At 33.1% G+C, this 17,630-nt stretch overlaps 1 protein-coding gene across 1 annotated transcript; it reads right to left on the bottom strand.

The window, feature by feature from the left end:
• Nucleotides 1-6,599: 6,599 nt before the first annotated feature.
• On the bottom strand, nt 6,600-17,581 carry LOC129938953 (trehalase-like). Its single transcript, XM_056046795.1, has 6 exons — nt 17,213-17,581; nt 8,474-8,657; nt 7,516-8,397; nt 7,059-7,457; nt 6,876-7,005; nt 6,600-6,782 (listed from the first exon to the last, which is right to left on the bottom strand). The coding sequence occupies exons 1-6, from the start codon at nt 17,368-17,370 to the stop codon at nt 6,697-6,699; spliced, it is 1,839 nt and encodes a 612-aa protein (XP_055902770.1). The 5' UTR covers nt 17,371-17,581; the 3' UTR covers nt 6,600-6,696.
• Between the last annotated feature and the right edge of the window lie 49 nt (nt 17,582-17,630).

Genomic DNA, 17,630 nt, shown 5'->3' with positions numbered 1-17,630 from the left:
ATATTTTTCGGTCTCTTCAGCCAGCGTGGAAGCACTCATTTTCAGAATTTTCTTTAACTTTTTGTATAATCTCGCATTGTCTATAAATTCTTTAAATGAATCATAACCAGATATCGCACATTTATAGATCTTTGGCCCTTTTGCCTACCCAGTTGGTACAGACTGAAATATTTTATTGTTTGAAAAAACTCACAGTAATAACAATCTTAAATATTAAAACTTAATTTGACTTAAATTGATATTAAATACACCAAACTTAAATAAGACAAGTGCTGTACGAGTTTAACTAATGGCAAAAATTCCTTTCTTCAACAGTAGACTTTCCTCAGTTTGTCTTAAGTAATAACCGAGTGACCGTTTGAACTGTAAGATTGCTAAATCTGGTTTAAAATATAATAGTTCCAAATTACATATTTCTTGGTTTTTGTTGAGTTTAATTTATTTATTTATTTATTGAGCACCTCATTGGGTACAGTACTTTATTTTTGTAAGGAGTGTTAAATGTTTGTTTCCATTGAATTTAAATACCGCCAAATAAAAGAGAGTAATACATTTTCAACAAATTTCCTCTTTATGGGTATTAAAACTGAATGGAACTAAACAGTCTAATATTTTGAAAATAAATAAAAAAATAAATCTCTAGATTATTGTTTCCTTTCTTTTTCTGACTGGTCCAAATGAAATATTAAAATAAAAAGGATAACGTCCAAGAAGCATTTTTTGACTGAATTAATACATATTTATATAGCTTTGGGAATTTTAACATTTTTTTTTTCTAATTTCAAAATATGTATTTTAGTGATGAAATTATTTATTGGGGTAGAATTAAAATTAAAAAAAAAAACATTTTATTTTAGTAATAAATTCACTTTTGAATAAATGCTTATATGTATGAATTGTTTTTATGTTTTCTTTCTACTTTTTAGGCACCGATAGAAAAACGGAATTGATGTTGAATTATTTTGGAACTCTTCTAATTCATTCAAAAATAGCTTTCAAATACATACATATAAAAAGAAAATTTACAATAACTCTCTTCGTCTATAGTAATACATGAACTTCTTGTAAAAAGATCAACTGTATTTAAAAACTAATATTTACAATATTTTTTTCTTAAGCAAAGTTCTAGACAGTTAACAACTGTCTAAAGATTAATTTTTCAATTAACATTTTTAAAATTGCTCATGAATAGTTTTTGCTTACACAAGAAGTTAGATGAGGAAGGTTTTTAAAAGTGGAGTTTACTTTAGTAAAACTGATGGATTAGAGTTTTTAAATATTTACTTTTTAAATTTTAAAAGGCAGTTATACTTGATGAGCTTAGTCAGGATAACAAAATCGAGCGAGCTATTGCACCTACTTGAATTGTCATAGACACTGTCATTAAGAAGCTGCAAACGTTCTTCAATAGGTATATTTATTATTAATGACCCAACCGTATCCTCCAAAAGTGATTCTTGTCTTGCGAAAAAGTGCTTTCTCAAATATTATCTGTTAGGCCCCGGTTTTTTTAGAGCTACTGTGTCACTTAGTTTATCGTAGAAAGCTGAAAGAGTAACAAAAAACTTGAAATGCAAATCTTCAAAAATTTAATTACGTTAATACTCGTTCTTACTTCTTTTCATTATTATGACAGATTTATAAAAATGTACGAAACTCGAAGACCTTGTATAGCTGAGATGGCAAAAAAAGAGATCCAAAGGTATTAGAGAATGGGCAGGTACAGTCAACTTCATTCTTTGAACGTAAATTTTTACCAAAGCATTTAGTAAGTTTTTCAAGTATTATAAATTTCAAATTCGTAACTTTAAGTTGATATTATAAAAACTACCAAAAACATTACTGATAAAAAACGTTTCTTAAGCACGCTACCAGTCTATAACGATTTGTATTTTGAACTGTAAAGGAATATTACTTATTTCTATTCCAAATTGACAAGGAACTCTTTTACAGAAAGCATTAAATGATGTTGTGCAGAAAATAAATAAACCAAAGAGTAATAAAGTTCAGCTTTTAATTGAATAAAAAGACATAAACTGCCATTTTGAAAAAAGTAGACTTGACTTGATAGTTAGCTAGATTATTCTTTACTAACTTTCCAGTCAACTTTCCAATAAACTTGCCCTAATATTTTGGCAGCTGGCCAATCAGATTCTAAAAACGTTTCCTATTTTCAAGTCCCTTATGTTTTTTGAACCTATCCAATATCTGGTATATGTGGGTACCTGACAGAACAGCTGGTTTAACTTATGGTTGAATTTAAAGCAGTCCAAATATTGATTTCAAATTTGTACATGTTTTGGTAAAAAATCATTGATATATTAAAATTAAATTGAAAACTTTATTTTACAATAATTTTCGACCTCAAAATCTAAATGTTCGTCTGTTTTTTTTTTGAGCAGCTGAGGCTTGTTTTTATTTTTTGCCAGCTACTTCAAAAGAGTTATCCAACTCAGTTAATAAGGTATCTCAAAGTCCACCTATCCAAGATAACCTATCCAAAAGGAGATTGAACGCACCCTATGAATTAAATTGTAAAAAAGGCAGCTAGTTAGTTAAGTTAAGTTTTTTTTAAAATCAACCAAAAGTTTATTGTCTACTGCAAGTCCATCTCAGGTGGAGGTTGATCTGCCTAATTGTCTCCAAAATGCTGCAGTTAGTACAGATTAATCTCCAACACTCCATAAAGGCCTCGGCCTCACTTCTTCTCCGTCTGGCGAGTAACGGGGAAGATATTGTCCTGATCCAAGAGCCATGGATTGTAGGATCCGTTGTTCGAGGACTCAGGACTCCTGGATACTACACACTTTGTGTGACAGATAAAGGTGAACCTAGATCTTCCATACTAGTGAAACGTAGCATTAATGTATTTTTACTCCATCGTTTCAGTGACAAAGATGCCACCGTAGCTAGGCTGGAAACAACCAAAGGAAGTTTCTAGCTGGTATCGGCGTATCTTGGGCATGACCACCTTGGCCCTCTCCCTGGAAAAACCCTGGAGAAAGTCGTTGCTGAAGCGGAAAGGTAAAGGATCCGCCTAATTATTGGGAGCGATGCTAACGCTCATCATACTGTATGGGGCAGTACGAATATCAACGACAGAGGTGAGTCTCTTTTTGATTATATTCTTGGTACTAACCTCTTAGTAAGTAATGTTGGTAATGAACCAACGTTCATAACTAAAACTCGACAAGAAGTCTTAGACATAGCTCTTGTCTCAGATAGTATACACAATATGATCTTGGACTGGAAAGTATCCAAAGAACACTCGTTCTCTGATCATAAATAAATCCAGTTCAATATAAATGTGGATGATAACCCGAGTCCATTGACTTTTCTAAACTATCGGAAAACTGACTGGGCTTTATACAGGAACTCATTACAGAGTTTACTAGAACCTGGACTATCTAGTCCTTCCTCTAACGCTAACGAACTTGACAACAAAGTCAATGACCTTACCTCAGCTATGAATAGATCGCTAGAAATTGCTTGTCCAGTTATACACATAAGAGGAAACCACAATGGTGGGCCTCAAAGCTTGACTCGCTCAGGAATGAATGCAGAAAATTTTTCAACCGGGCCAAAGCTGCAAAACTAGCCTCTCATTGGGACTCCTGCAAAGAATCCCTAAGAATCTACAAGAAGGCACTAAGGAAATCCAAGCGATCTTCTTGGCGATCCTTCTGTGGCATGATAGAAGAAACTTCTGAAGCCTCTAGGTTACGGAAAATTCTTTCAACTGATCCAGCTATGCCAAGCTGCTTGAAAAATACAGACGGCTCCTGGACTAATTCAAGTAATGAATCGCTGAACCTACTATTGGACACTCACTTTCCTGGTAGTTCTATTACCGAAACTTGCAACAGTTTTACACGTTCAGGTTCAAATACAACATATCCACAAGGTCTGATCACAAAGGATAAGCTACAATGGTCTCTCAACAGCTTCAAACCATTTAAAGCTGCAGGACCAGATGGAATAATACCAACAGAATTACAAAAAGCTTCTGATATAATTGCACCAATCCTTGAGGCAATTTGTACCAGCTGTCTTTACCTGGTCCATGTTCCCTCGGCATTGAGAGAAGTTAAAGTTGTTTTTATACCTAAAGCAGGTAAATGCTCCCAAGTCAATCCTAAAGATTTACGACCTATAAGTCTATCATCATTCCTTCTTAAGACCCTGGAAAGATTGATTGATATCCATTTAAGGGCACGTACTGATACAAGACTTCTGTCTTCGTCTCAACATGCCTACTGTAAGGGTGAATCGGTGGAAACAGCGTTACACACTTTAGTACGCACCATCGAATATTCCCTCCATCATAAAGAGTTCACTATGGTTGCTTTCCTTGACATCGAAGGTGCCTTTAAAAACGTGGACACATCTGCAATCACTTCTGCACTGACATCTCTAAATGTAGAGAGTTCGCTTCGGGAGTTAATTCATTTAATGCTTACTAGCAGAATAATTAACTCAAAACTGGGCAACTCTTCTAGCAGACGATTCGTTAGTAGAGGGACACCGCAAGGTGGTGTTCTATCCGCTCTCCTCTGGAACCTAGTGGTGAATGAAATCCTAACTAGTCTGGATGCGGAGGGTTTCAGAGTGATAGCCTATGCGGACGACGTTGCTATAGCTTTACACATCGGTAATCAGACCGATTTTAATATACGGTGTGGTAGTATGGTGGACTGCTTCAGAGAAAGCTATAAGCCGAGATAAATTAAATAAAGTCCAACGTATACTGGACACCTTACTCTACGTAACAGCTCTGGACATATGTATTTAGCAAACAAATAGCTGCAAGCTCTGCTATTCGCCTCAAAGCTTCGTCGCAGTGGATTAACAACATTTGTCACTCCGTAATTCTTAGTTATTAAGAATCAATTCCAAAGCACACAGACTACACCATCCCCCAACTGCAATTCGACAGAAAGTTCCGGATTTCTATACATATCAGATCTTTTTGGGAGGATAGGACATTCCTGGAAGATGAGTCAATCCATTTCTATACAGATGGGTCAAAAACAAAAGAAGGGGTTGGTGAAGGTGTGTACTCTGAACGACTGAAACTAAGTCTCTCATTCCGCCTTTCCAATAGCGTGTTCGAGGCGGAACTTTTGGCGATAAAAAAAGTCTTGTCTTGGCTTAAATAAAACGTGATATCAACATCTGATATCCGTATTTTCTCCGACAGCCAGGCCGCTATCAAATCTCTGGACTCTGCCTCCACAAACTCTATTACAGTCCATAACTGTCGATCATCTCTTACGGAGGCTGGCTAGGTGCCAGGCCATAGAGACATTCAAGGTAACTGTAAGGCACCAAGTTTGGTGTACAATGGGCTGCACTGTTGCTAATGCAAGACGCTGTGGGGAGGGCAGGCACCAGGAGGAACAACATCACCACGTTTCAAATAAAAAAATAACTGGCAAACACTGGATTTAAAACGTTCAAGGTGCTTGCTATCTCTAAGCAGATCACATATAAGTTCGCTAATAGGTGTCATAATCGGACACTGTCTAATGGGAAAGCACGCCACTCGAATAGGCGTAGGTATTCCTAATTGACTTTTGCAGAAGCTGTATGAACGCGGAAAAGTAGAAAACAATTTTTCATCTTCTCTGTACATGCCCTGCTCTGGCTCGAAAACGCAAGAATTACCTAGGAGAATTCTTCTTTAACGATCTAAATCATATCAGCCTCTCGCGTTTCGTAAGGGACTCAAACTGGTTTTATTGCGCTAAGGTGGAAGCCTCAAGACTCATGTGGTATAATAATGGGCCATTAAACTGGCCTAAGTGTGTCTGTTTTCATCTTGGACAGCCACTTTAACCTAACATAACCTAACCTGCCAAAAAAAAATTATGTAGATCCGGGAAGTAAAACGTTTACATCTATCTCCCTTTTTCTTATGTTTATTTACTTTATTAAAATGTTGTATCTTTTTCCTTTGAACTATAGTTCACACTACCTTACCATTGGAAAAACAAAATAGCAATCTCCCCGTCTCGCGGTCGGTCGTAATAAAAACTATTTTTTAGAGGTTCATGAAATTGACCCAGATAGAAAACAGGATCACAAACTATTTTTGTATTACGTCTTAAAAGATGACCCATATTTATCATTTTCGAAAATAAAACGCAGCTAATGAGTAATACAGAGAAAAGCTTTAAATTTCTTTCCTACCAACCCAGTGGATTGAAGTGGAGCCAAACAGTTCGGTTTTATCTTTTGAGGCCCCGCCGACTTTAAAGAAATTATTCAAATTGGCCTCTCCTGTGGTGACTGCTAGTTACTCACTTCTCATAAGTATATCTCCATCCTGCTCTCGACAGTTCAAAAGAAAAGAAGGAAAAAAGACAGACATTTGTTTATATCACAGAAAATAAGTAGGACGGAGTTAGAATGAGGAAATGTCAGGTTGAGTCGGCTCAATGTGATCATTTCAGTGAGTTTTTGCGACGTAAATCATTCAATTTCTTAACTTTTATCAAGTAGGTTTATGTTTTTCTTTAAGTGTAGAAAGTGTGTAATATATGTATATACATAAGTGTACGAACTAAAATACTTTATTGAACAACATAAATATTAAATAGAAAACATGTTATTGTTTTTTGAACGTAATTAAATGCTAAAAATATAAAAGTTTCATTGTTGATTCTTATACAAGAGTCATAACTTTAAATTCCATTACATAGAACGTCTAAATGTTGAAACAATCATTGCCATTGAAGTGACCACTATCAGGCTTATAACGTTTGTTGTTTTGATGGCTCCTGAAAATCACAAGAAAAATATTCAATTTTAAGTAAGTACCAAATTTTAAATTTCCCATTTTAATTTTAATAAAACTTAAATAGTAAAATTACCATTTGCTGGTGTGATATCTTCACCATATTTGGCAAGCAAGTCAATAATAACTCCATTAGACCAACCAAACCCGGTTTGAGTTTCATATTCACCACCGCCCCCAGTGCCTCCAAAAACTGAAGCATCGTACTAGAGAACAAAATATGAATAGTAATTTTTTAATCTTTAAAAAACAAGCTCACTTTTTCATGCATAGCCTTGGTTCTAACGTATGCATCATAATTTGACCTAACCCATTTGTAGCTCAGTTCCTTGGACATTTGAGTAGCTTCTGGAGTTCTCAAATTGGCTAAGGCTTCAATTATAACATGTTGCATTGGTGGCCAAGCATTTGGAAAGTCCCATTGTTCGCCAGTACTTTCAAGTGTATTCGGAACTCCACCAGGATATTGATCCAATTTTAAATCAGTCAAATACTTGAGTACTGATTTTGATATTTTTGTACTCTCATTTCCGTTGAATGCCTTTGTCCATAACGGTGATAGATTTGTAGGTGAAAAGTAGTTTCGTGGTTTTTGGTTTATAAGATCATAATCCAACCAAACTCCGACTTCTTCATTCCATAAAACAGCTTGAATAGCCTGTAATCAAATTTGTTGAGTTTTTTATTGCATTGTGGGAAGATCAATTAGTACGTACCTCTAAAAGACGAGCAGCCTTTTCCTCATATTCTGCTGTTTTCTGAACATTATTTTGATAGAGGTAAAATTCGGCAATAATTTTTGCATTCGAATACAAGATGGCGTTCAAGTCGACGGCAACAATAGATCGAGTCTTGAGGTCCGTGAGACGTCCCTTGTTCGTTCCATTGACGCTATTTATATACCAGCGACTGGTAAAGTCCATTGAAGACTCAGCTGCTGCTGCCAGTTCCGAGTAGAATGCTTGCTTTTCTTCTTGTGTATTAAAAATCTTCGCATTCTCGAAATCTTCTCTGTACGATTCTGGTCTTGGTCCGACTGATTTATCACGATAAACAGCCAATTTATAACCCTTAACATCAACCATGTGATTCTCCATGAAGAATTCAAATTCATCTGCCAACGTTCCAACACCATCTATAGCGAATTGTTCGTCCTTGGTAAATTCCACATAGGATTTGATCATTCCCGATAAGAGTGGTGGTTGAGAACGTTTGGCATAATAGACACGACCACCGTTCGGAATGAAACCCAGACGCTGGATAATGGACAAGAAGTTCGACAACATCCCACGGGCTGTTTGATACATTTGTGAATGCAGGAGACCACGAATGATCCAAAATGAATCCCAATAGTAGAATTCAATGAATCGTCCACCCGGAACAATAACTGGATTGTTCACAGGAATGATGGAATAGTATTCGGGATTCTTGTGGACATCGTCAATCATTTTGCGTCCGAGGATTTTCCATATGCCATTCAAATCACTTGCGAATTGTCTCAGCTTTGCATTTCGTATATTGTTGAGGAACCTTGGATTTTCTATCCAATCTTCTGGAGTCCATGAGACAAATTCTTTGCCACGGTCTTCAAAATTGTCCTTTTAGTAATCAAGAAAATAAGAATAATTCCATCAAACATTTATCAAATAAAATAGAAGACTTTTTTAAGCTTACGTTAACAAAGTTTTGTACTTCCGTTTGGTTGGGTGAGTTGTTGGTTTTTTGCATGAATTGTTTAAATTTTTCGATTGTGACAGTTGGTGAATTTTTAAGTTTCATGTCCACGAATGTTTTGGAATCTTTGTATAAATGCGCCATTTGTATGGTGTGCAGAAGATCTCCTCGGCAGTAGATCTCACTGAAAGCAATAGATCAATATTTATAATTAACAATATAACGAACAATACAAAATTCGAATGCAGAACCTTTTTAATAACATTTTATTGCTTGTTAAAAATATTTTAAAGGTGGGAACTTTATATTTAAAAGGGATTATAAAAGACTGGGTTGGGTTAAAAATACAAATCTCGATTGAGTCACACGAATTTGCGGTTCAAGGCAAATCAAAGTTACAATTTGTCTTAAAGTATGGTGCACATTTTCGATCATGAATGGAGAAGTTGAGAACCAACCGGAAAAAATTGAGGGAGAATTCCCATATAATGGAGTTTAAGACGTCGGTCGGGCAAAACTGTCAGCTAGAATATCTAAATAAAAATTGATTTTTAAGATTCTTATCTGCCATAATTAATGTGCATAATTCGTTTTTCTATAAATATGTATGTTTTCGTTGTGTTTTTCAACAGTTTTGTAGTTAGAGAGAACACCAGAGACGAATTCCGTATAACAGTTTGGTAAACCAGAAATTTTCTTTGAGTTCATTAACATAAACGTTATAAGCTAAGATTGGAGTTTAAAATTCGTTTCACTTTTTGTATTTCCATCTGTCAGTTGCAATGATCAATATTTTAACCTCAAATACTTGATACCCAATACAAATTGCGTCGTTAGGTGTTTTCGCCCAAAACAATTTTCTTAACATTTTGTTGTTGTACGATTTGGGCAATATTACCGAACCTTTAGGGGCTAGTTATAACTATCATTGTGCAGGTTCAGACGACATAAGGGACTTGAAAGTAAGGCAAGTTTCTATTGGGCAGGATCAGTGAGCCAATTTTCTAGCATCTGAATGGCCAGCTGGCAAAAAATGTCTTCCAATTAAGGCAACTTTATTGGAAACTTGTCTGGAAAGTTAGTCAAGAAAAATCTCCCTGACTATCAAGTCAAGTCAACTTTTGCCAAAATGACAACTGATCATGTTTTTTCATTCAAGTGAAAGCTGAGTTTTACTACTCTATTATTTATTTATTTCCTGCACAATTCCATTTAATGTTTTCTGTAAAAGGGTTCCTTGTCAATTTAATAAAGCAATAAGTAATATTTCTCTACAATACAAAAGACAAATCGTAATGGACTTGTCTGGGGAGTGTTTTGTAGACAATAATGTGTTTTGTACATTATGAACTTAATGTAGAGGTTTGTGAAGTAAAGTTCTGAATTTGAAATTCATGACATTTGGAAAACTATTTAGTTGCCTTGGTCAAAATTTACTTTCAAAGAATGAAGTTGACTGCAAATGAAGTTTCTTATGTTGCCTGAACCTGTCCATTATCTTACTGGCCACCTGCCAAAAAATTACCTTCCAATTAAGGCAACTTTAATGAAAAGTTGACTGGAAAGTTAGTAAAGAAAAATCTCCCTTTTTTATTAAACTGAAAGCTGAACTTCATTACTCTATGATTTATTTATTGTCCGTACAACTTCATTTAATGTTTTCTGTAAAAATTTACGTTAAAAAACATGAAGTTGAATGCAAATGAAGTCCCTTATATTGCCTAAACCTGCCCATTGGTTTTCATAATTGACAAAAAACATTGAAATTTTTTTGACAGGTCGTTTATAGATATCCTTAAAAATTTCTGTCATTGAAAAAAAAATGTCCTGATTGAAAACCACCGAAACATTTTTACTGACACAAATCTGTCGTTGGAATTGTGTAAAGTTGGAACACAAATCAGTGGAAAGATTCGTTTCAGTTTTGAACACAAAAGTCTCAGCTGTTCAAGAAAATGAATTCCAAATAAAAAGAAGCGTCAAGATAATAAACATTTCATATCGCCCAAAAATAACTCTATAATCCAGCCATTGATAATTTTTTAACGTTACGCTGGGCCACAAGATATTTTTTTTATCGTAAATAATAATACTCGTTTCAAAGTGCACACATATGTACATATGTACATATGTACTTACATTAAGTATTTATTTATTTATTGAAAATATTTCAATGTGATTTTGAGAACACATTTTCAAAACTTTATTTAGATCTGGCTTGTTGCCGCATGCCAACCTAATGACATCATCTAGGTGGGAGTCCGTAAGTTTGTTTCGGTACATATTTTTTCCATATTTCATTCTGGAAAACGAAGATTCGCAAACAAATGTAGATCCAAATAATGTCAGCAGAATCTGTGAACTTCTGTTGACGATTTTCAGGGACGATGCTCCAAAATTCTTAGTATTCTCCCTTTTCTCTTTTTTCCTAAAACAGAGCTTCAAGATTTGAATCGTTTTTAAAATCGATGAACTTATCAAAAAACTTTGCCTGATCTTGATTTAAAACAGAATCCACCTGTGAGATAGTCGTTGTTTCCAGATGCCATGGGATTTCTACACGCGTTAAGGATTTTTTAATTTTTCTGATATCATGAAATCTTTTTTCAAATTCTTTTGACAGTACTCTTAAGTATTTCAATATTGTTGAGCAGTTTTCTTCAGAAATGTCGATGATGTTCTTTGTAGCTATTACCATTGTTGGAAAATTTTGTAGCTGTTTACTCCTTATTTCTTCATGAAAAATATTAAGCTTTTGTTCAAAAGCAAATATTTTACTTGCCATCTGTGAAATAATATTATTTTGTTCTTGTAAATTTCGATTGAGGCTTTTTAGTTTTCCTGTGATATCGCATAAAAATGCTAAAAGACACAACCATTGATCATCCTGCAATTCTGGGTAAACTTTTTAATTTTGGTGTAAGAAGAGGATTATTTTGTGGCGCAAGGAAAAAAACCTTTCCAAAAGCCTTCCCCTACTATGCCATCGCACAGGGGTATGCAAAAGAACGTCTCCATTCTCACTTTCCAATTCTTCCAAAAGGCTTTTAAATTTTCTGTGGTTTAATTCTCTCGCTCGACTATAATTCACAATATCAATTACAATCCTCATCACAGCATCGATTGTTAATCCATGCAGCCAAGTTTTCTTGATGAATAATGCAATAAAATGTAATTAAATTTGTCAAATTATATTTTGTTTTAAACAAGATTATAAATCTATTTTTGAATCCAGTAATAGGTGAACAGCAATCGTTACATACACCCACGATTTTTTAATATCATTATCATTTTGCTCTAGAAAATTTGAAATTGACTGACCTTTCATCGGAAGGAATTTACTCTGTTCTGTGCAACGTCTAACAAACACCGAGCATTGAGATGTTGCTGAAATATCAGTGCTGGAATCGAAAGCCAAGCTAAAAAACATACAGTTCCTTTAGTTTTCTATTAAATTGTCACGAATATATTTGGAAATGTCTTCAAAACGTCTCACACGTCATGTTGAATCAGACATCTGTAGTTTTTTTTATTTTAGACAATATCTTTTTTTTTTTTGTTAAATTTATCGAACAGTATATTGGCGGCACTTACGAAACATTCTTCTACTATTTTTGCATCGGTGAACGGTTTCATGTGCTTACCAAGAGTATAGCAAAGAGTCTTGAGATAAAGCCAAGGAAATCCCATTTTGTTGCTGTTGTAATGACCTCTTTAAAAAAGTCAATTTCTCACATCTAAATTGTGTTCCAGGAGGATAAGTTTCGTTGAAAGATTTGTGTTTTGTTTAAAATAATTTTTTTAAAATACATTTTTTACGAAATATTAAACGGGTAGCCGCGCTTGGCACAACAAAATATTCTGTTTCCATTCGTCTTGAAATTATCTATTTTCGTCAGATATATTTCGTTTTAGTTTCGAAGAAATTCCTGTCATTATTCTTTATTTACAAAAATTCACTGCAACCACACCAACTGAAATTCAAAATGTAAGTACATAATCGTTAAAACGAGGCATGTCGGCAAAATAGTTTACTTGATTTATTATGCCATTCAAAATTTGAATAAAATATTTCCAATTCCATTTCGCAATGGCAAGCGACATCTGTTTTTCGTTTAGTTGTGCAAACTTTTCCTGGCGTTAAAAGGAGTGACATCTAGAATATTTTTTGAAAACACACGATGTCCACTTTTCCACTGATGTACGTTCTAATGTTGCTTCCATTTTGAAAACTCGAAAGGATATATTTTTCTCACGTTTTTCTGCAGTAACTCGATATTTTAAGAATTTATCAAACCACGCTGCAGGCCAACTTTTATTAGCTCCTAAACTTTCTCAGAACAAAATGACAAGAAGCAAAAATTCAATGCCTTGTTGGTCAAATCAATTTGAAAATATTATAACGTCCACATTACTAATTGACATCTAGCCCAAGAGATGTCATGCGTTTCTACATTTGGGCATTCGGACAACATTTTTTAATTTTTGTATTTTGGGTGTTACGACATTGAAAATTTGTTTGGGTGATATAACATTTTATTTGGGCTTTGTGACATTTTCTTAGTGTTATTTTTAACGATGTTTCTCTTTTTAGGCCTTATACCCTTTTATGAATTGGTTTATTCATATGTCATTGGGTGATATTGGCAAAATAAAGTCACAAAGCCCAACCCCTTTGTCATTTAACCCGAATTCAAAGTTAAAAAGAGGCTGCGATGCGACCCACACTGATAACTTCCCATCCCGTCTGTCGATTTGTCTTGTTTAAAAGTTTATAGATTTCATTTTTTATGAAAAAACGGCCAGTTGGATTCTTATATAAAAATTACTGAATATAGTAAAAACATATTTTCTGTGAAATAAAATAAGTTTGAAGCCAATATTTTTAATTTTTGAAAAGCTATTTGAGTGGAAAGTAAATTTTTACCAAGTTTTAGTATTGTTTTCTTTTTTTCAAAATTTTATTGAATGTTAACAACAATATTTTTTGAAAGATAAAAGTAGTTTTAAGCCAATATCTACAATTTTTGTAAAGATATTTGAGTCGAAAATCAATTTTTACCAACTTTTATACATTTTTTTTTAGGTTTTTATTTTTTGTAAAAAAAAACTGTCAATTCGATTTTTCCCAACATTTTTCAGAATGTTGAAAACAATATTTTTTATAAGATAAAATAAGTTTGAAGCCTAAATTTCAAGTTTTTAAGAAGATATTTGCTATGGTAAAAATACATCAATGAAATTTTCTTGAGAGCTTTTTCTGCATCTTTCTGCCTTATTATCTGTATAAGAAAATTTATTTGAAATCGATATCTCTTCTGGTTCTTGACATACGGATGTATGTTCGAACGTACGTATACATGCACGCACAGACATCTTTCTAAAAATCTTTTATTTCGACTCTAGGGACCTTGAAACGTCGAGAAATGTCAAAATTTTCAATTTGACAAATCGGACCCATTACAATAACTTCCTATGGGAAGTTAAAAATTCTTTTGGGTAAAATAACAATTAACAATTTAGGCGTTTTTTTATTTAAAATTTACTTGGGCGTAACTACATTTGCTTTGGGTTTTTGTTGCGATTTTTTACTTTTTGAACTTTGTGACCAATTTTGGTCTTTATGGCATTTTAGTTTAGACCCAACGCCACTTATTGCAGTCAAGTCATTGCGTTTTCGTAGAAGCCTGGACTGGGCTTTACAAAGTGTCTATTTATAAAGTGATGTCGTTATTCGTACATAGATTTAAAATAGTAATCGTTGCTCTGTTCTATGTCAAGATGTGTTATCTCTAAAGAAAACAGCCTTTATTTTCATCGAGTTTTTAAACTTATGCATATAGTTAAGTTTTTATTCACTAAAAGAATGTGCCATTGATCCAGTTTTTTGAAAAGAATCTAAATACGAATTAATAAGTTCCTCCAATTTTATCTGCCTGAGTGTTTGTTGTTACTTAAAGCCATATGGACAAAAATATTGATCTAAAATCTAAGATTATCGTATATCGACACATTAACTATTATAGCACTAAAACCAAACCAAAACAAAACACTCAAAAAATATTTCTTTTCAGTAAATATGAAATATCAAGTACCTATGTCTATTTAGATTGTTTGATATTGAGTTTAATATAAATAGTCTTATGTACGTGCTTAAAAATATCTCAATGTTTTGAAGTCGATAGCTTCTGCAATTAAAACCAACCATACATATATTTGTTCTGATGGCATCAGGTTAAAGACAGTCCGTTTCATTCTAGGAAGTTAATTATTTCTATATGGTAGTTATAACATCTCGTGGCATGATGGTTAGTGCGTTGGACTGTCATGCTAGGAGTCTTGGATTCGATAGAATTCGGCTTAAAACTGTAGGTCCCTTCCATTCCTGACAACATTACTCGTTTACAGGAATGGTTGATAGTTGAAGTCACTAGAGCCTAGTTCTCAAAGGACTGTTGCGCCACCTAATTTATTTATTTATTAGTTATAACATGAAATGTCATACATTTTAATCTCAGAACTTAACTGTGCTAATCTCTACCTTTAGTTAATCGTATAAAAACTACCAAAAACATTACTGTCTGCAAAACACTCTACAGGTAGGCTACAAGCAAATCACAGTTTGTATTTTGTATTAGGAATATTACTTATATTTTTCAAATTTACCATGAAACCATTTACATAAAACAAGAAATGGAATTGCGAAGCAAATAAATAAATCATAAAGTAAGAAAGGTCACAGGTTTGACAAAAGAACACTTAACTTGAAAGTTAGCGAGATTTTTCTCGAAGCTTGATCTTCCCTTTTCTACCAACAGCACCACCTATAAAGCTAATTTAAAAAAGAGGCTGGGATGCGACCCACACTGATAACTTCCCATCCTGTCTGTCGATTTGTCTTGCTTAAAAGTTTGTCTATATGTATTTTTACCAAATTTGCGCTCTATTTTTTGTAGATTTTATTTTTTATGAAAAAAACGGACTGTTGGATTTTTATATAAAAATTACTGAATATTGAAAACAATATTTTCTGTGAAATAAGATAAGTTTGATGCAAATATATTTAATTTTTGAAAAGCTATTTGAGCCAAAAGTAAATTTTTACGAAGTTTTAGTAGGTATTGTTTTTTTTAGAGTTTTATTTTTTGTAAAAAAACTGTCAATTCGAATTTTTTAAAAATTTTACCAAATGTTAAAAACAATATTTCTTATAAGATAAAATTAGTTTGAAACCAATATTTAAAATTTTTGAAGAGATATTTGAGTCGAAAATCAATGTTTACCAACTTTCATACATTTTTTTCAGGTTTTTTTTTTTTTGTAAAAAAACTGTCGATTCGATTTTTCTCAAAATTTGTCCTAATGTTGAAAACAATATTTCTTATAAGAAAAAATTAGTTAGAATCTATTATCTCAAAGTTTTTAAAAGATATTTGAGTCGAAAATCATTTTTTACGAACTTTTGTTAATTTTTTTTCGGTTTTTAATTTTTTTTACAAAAACTGTCAATTCGATTTTTTTCAAACTTTAACTGAATGTTGACAACAAGATCTTTTGAAATATAAAAGTAAATTAAAGCCAATATCTCAAAGTTTTGAAAAGATATTTGAGTCGAAAATCAATTTTTACCAACTTTTATACCTTATTTTTTAGGTTTTTATTTTTTGTAATAAAAACTGTCAGTTCAATTTTTGTCAAAATTTTATCAGATGTCAAAAACATTATTCTTCGTTGCACAAAATTGTTTTAGAGATGAAATCATATTTCAGTCGTAAAATTTTGGAGGTGACAAATTTTTTTTTTCAGTTTTATTGATTTATAAAAAAACCGTTAAATTGATTTTTTTCAAAAAATATATTTGTTTGGTATCACGTTACAATATATTTTATAAAATTTAATTCAAGTCTCTAGCGTTTTTGGTTCGTAAGATATTTAATGTTAACCAAAATTTTCACCTTTTTTTCAACCTGCTATAGTGAAAAAACCACCCACGCAATTTTCTTGAGAGCCCTTTCTGCATCTTTCTGTCTTATTATCTGTATAACAAAATTTATTTGAAGTTGATATCTCTTCTGGTTCTTGAGCTATGGACAACGAAAAAAACGTCGCGAACGTACGGACGTACAAACGTACGTACACACGCACGCACAGACATCTTTCTAAAAATCTTTTATTTCGACTCTAGGGACCTTGAAACGTCGAGAAATGTCAAAATTTTCAATTTGACAAATCGGACCCATTACAATAACTTCCTATGGGAAGTTAATTAAAATCTATTATTTAATCTGGGTAGGAAAAGGCTGAGGAAGGAATTAAATGTCAGTTTTGACATTTCTCGGTTCGAACGCCTTGATAACCTTTGGTAATATAACAAAAATTGTAATTTGCCTTCTCGAGAAACATCTAATATCAAATTATTGATCTTCACTCTTTTTTCCTTGTCATTCACTGATTGGCTGAACTTTATAAATGTTACACACATTGCCCAAAAACAAACCCTCGAATATGTTGAAGGATGAATCTACTTCATTGATCGATACATAACTTCCCTGTCCTTTTCTGATTGGCTGAATCACTTTTTTCAAAGTTGAAAAATAATCCCAAAATCAAAACAAGCAAATATTGTTTAGAAAACTATAATTTCACAGTGGAACGAAATAAAATTATAATCATTTAAAATCATGTTAGAGTACAGTCAGCAACTGTGTAAAGCTTACGAAAGTAAACAAGTTTACATACCAAGATGGTAAATCATCACTCCTTGGTTGTATTTTATCCAATGAACTCAAAAGCGTAGATTGATTTACAGCAAATGCATCGACTGTATGTGGTTTTGAAATCAGTAGTAACAGAAAAACACAACACAAAAATGCTCCCCGAAAAAGTGGTAAGTTCATCTTTTGTTTTTTTTTGGATGAACAAAATTTTTTTTAAAAATATGTTTACGACTGATAACTCGACCAAAAAGACTAACGTTGGAAATGGAAAAGGCTTTGTTTTTAAAGAACTAAAAAATGTATTTTTAATTTATCGTAATGCACAGAAAATGATCAATTTGACGTCAAACTGATCTAGTGTGCATAACGCCGTACACTACCCAAAACATTAACAATTAGATTTGACAATACCGAAAGATAAAGCTTTTAAGTGGGTTTTA

This window comes from Eupeodes corollae, chromosome 1 (assembly GCF_945859685.1).
Source record: "Eupeodes corollae chromosome 1, idEupCoro1.1, whole genome shotgun sequence".
NCBI classification, from domain to species: domain Eukaryota; kingdom Metazoa; phylum Arthropoda; class Insecta; order Diptera; family Syrphidae; genus Eupeodes; species Eupeodes corollae.
The sequence above is the reverse complement of the archived record's forward strand: the minus strand, read 5'-3'. Positions and strand labels throughout refer to the sequence as shown.

Coding starts and splice junctions, on each gene's coding strand:
- LOC129938953 (XM_056046795.1), bottom strand. CDS start 17,370: ATGAACTTACCACTTTTTCGGGGAGCATTTTTGTGTTGTGTTTTTCTG. Junction 8,658..17,212: donor AGTGATGATTTACCATCTTG/GTATGTAAACTT, acceptor TATTGCTTTCAG/TGAGATCTACTGCCGAGGAG. Junction 8,398..8,473: donor AAGTACAAAACTTTGTTAAC/GTAAGCTTAAAA, acceptor GATTACTAAAAG/GACAATTTTGAAGACCGTGG.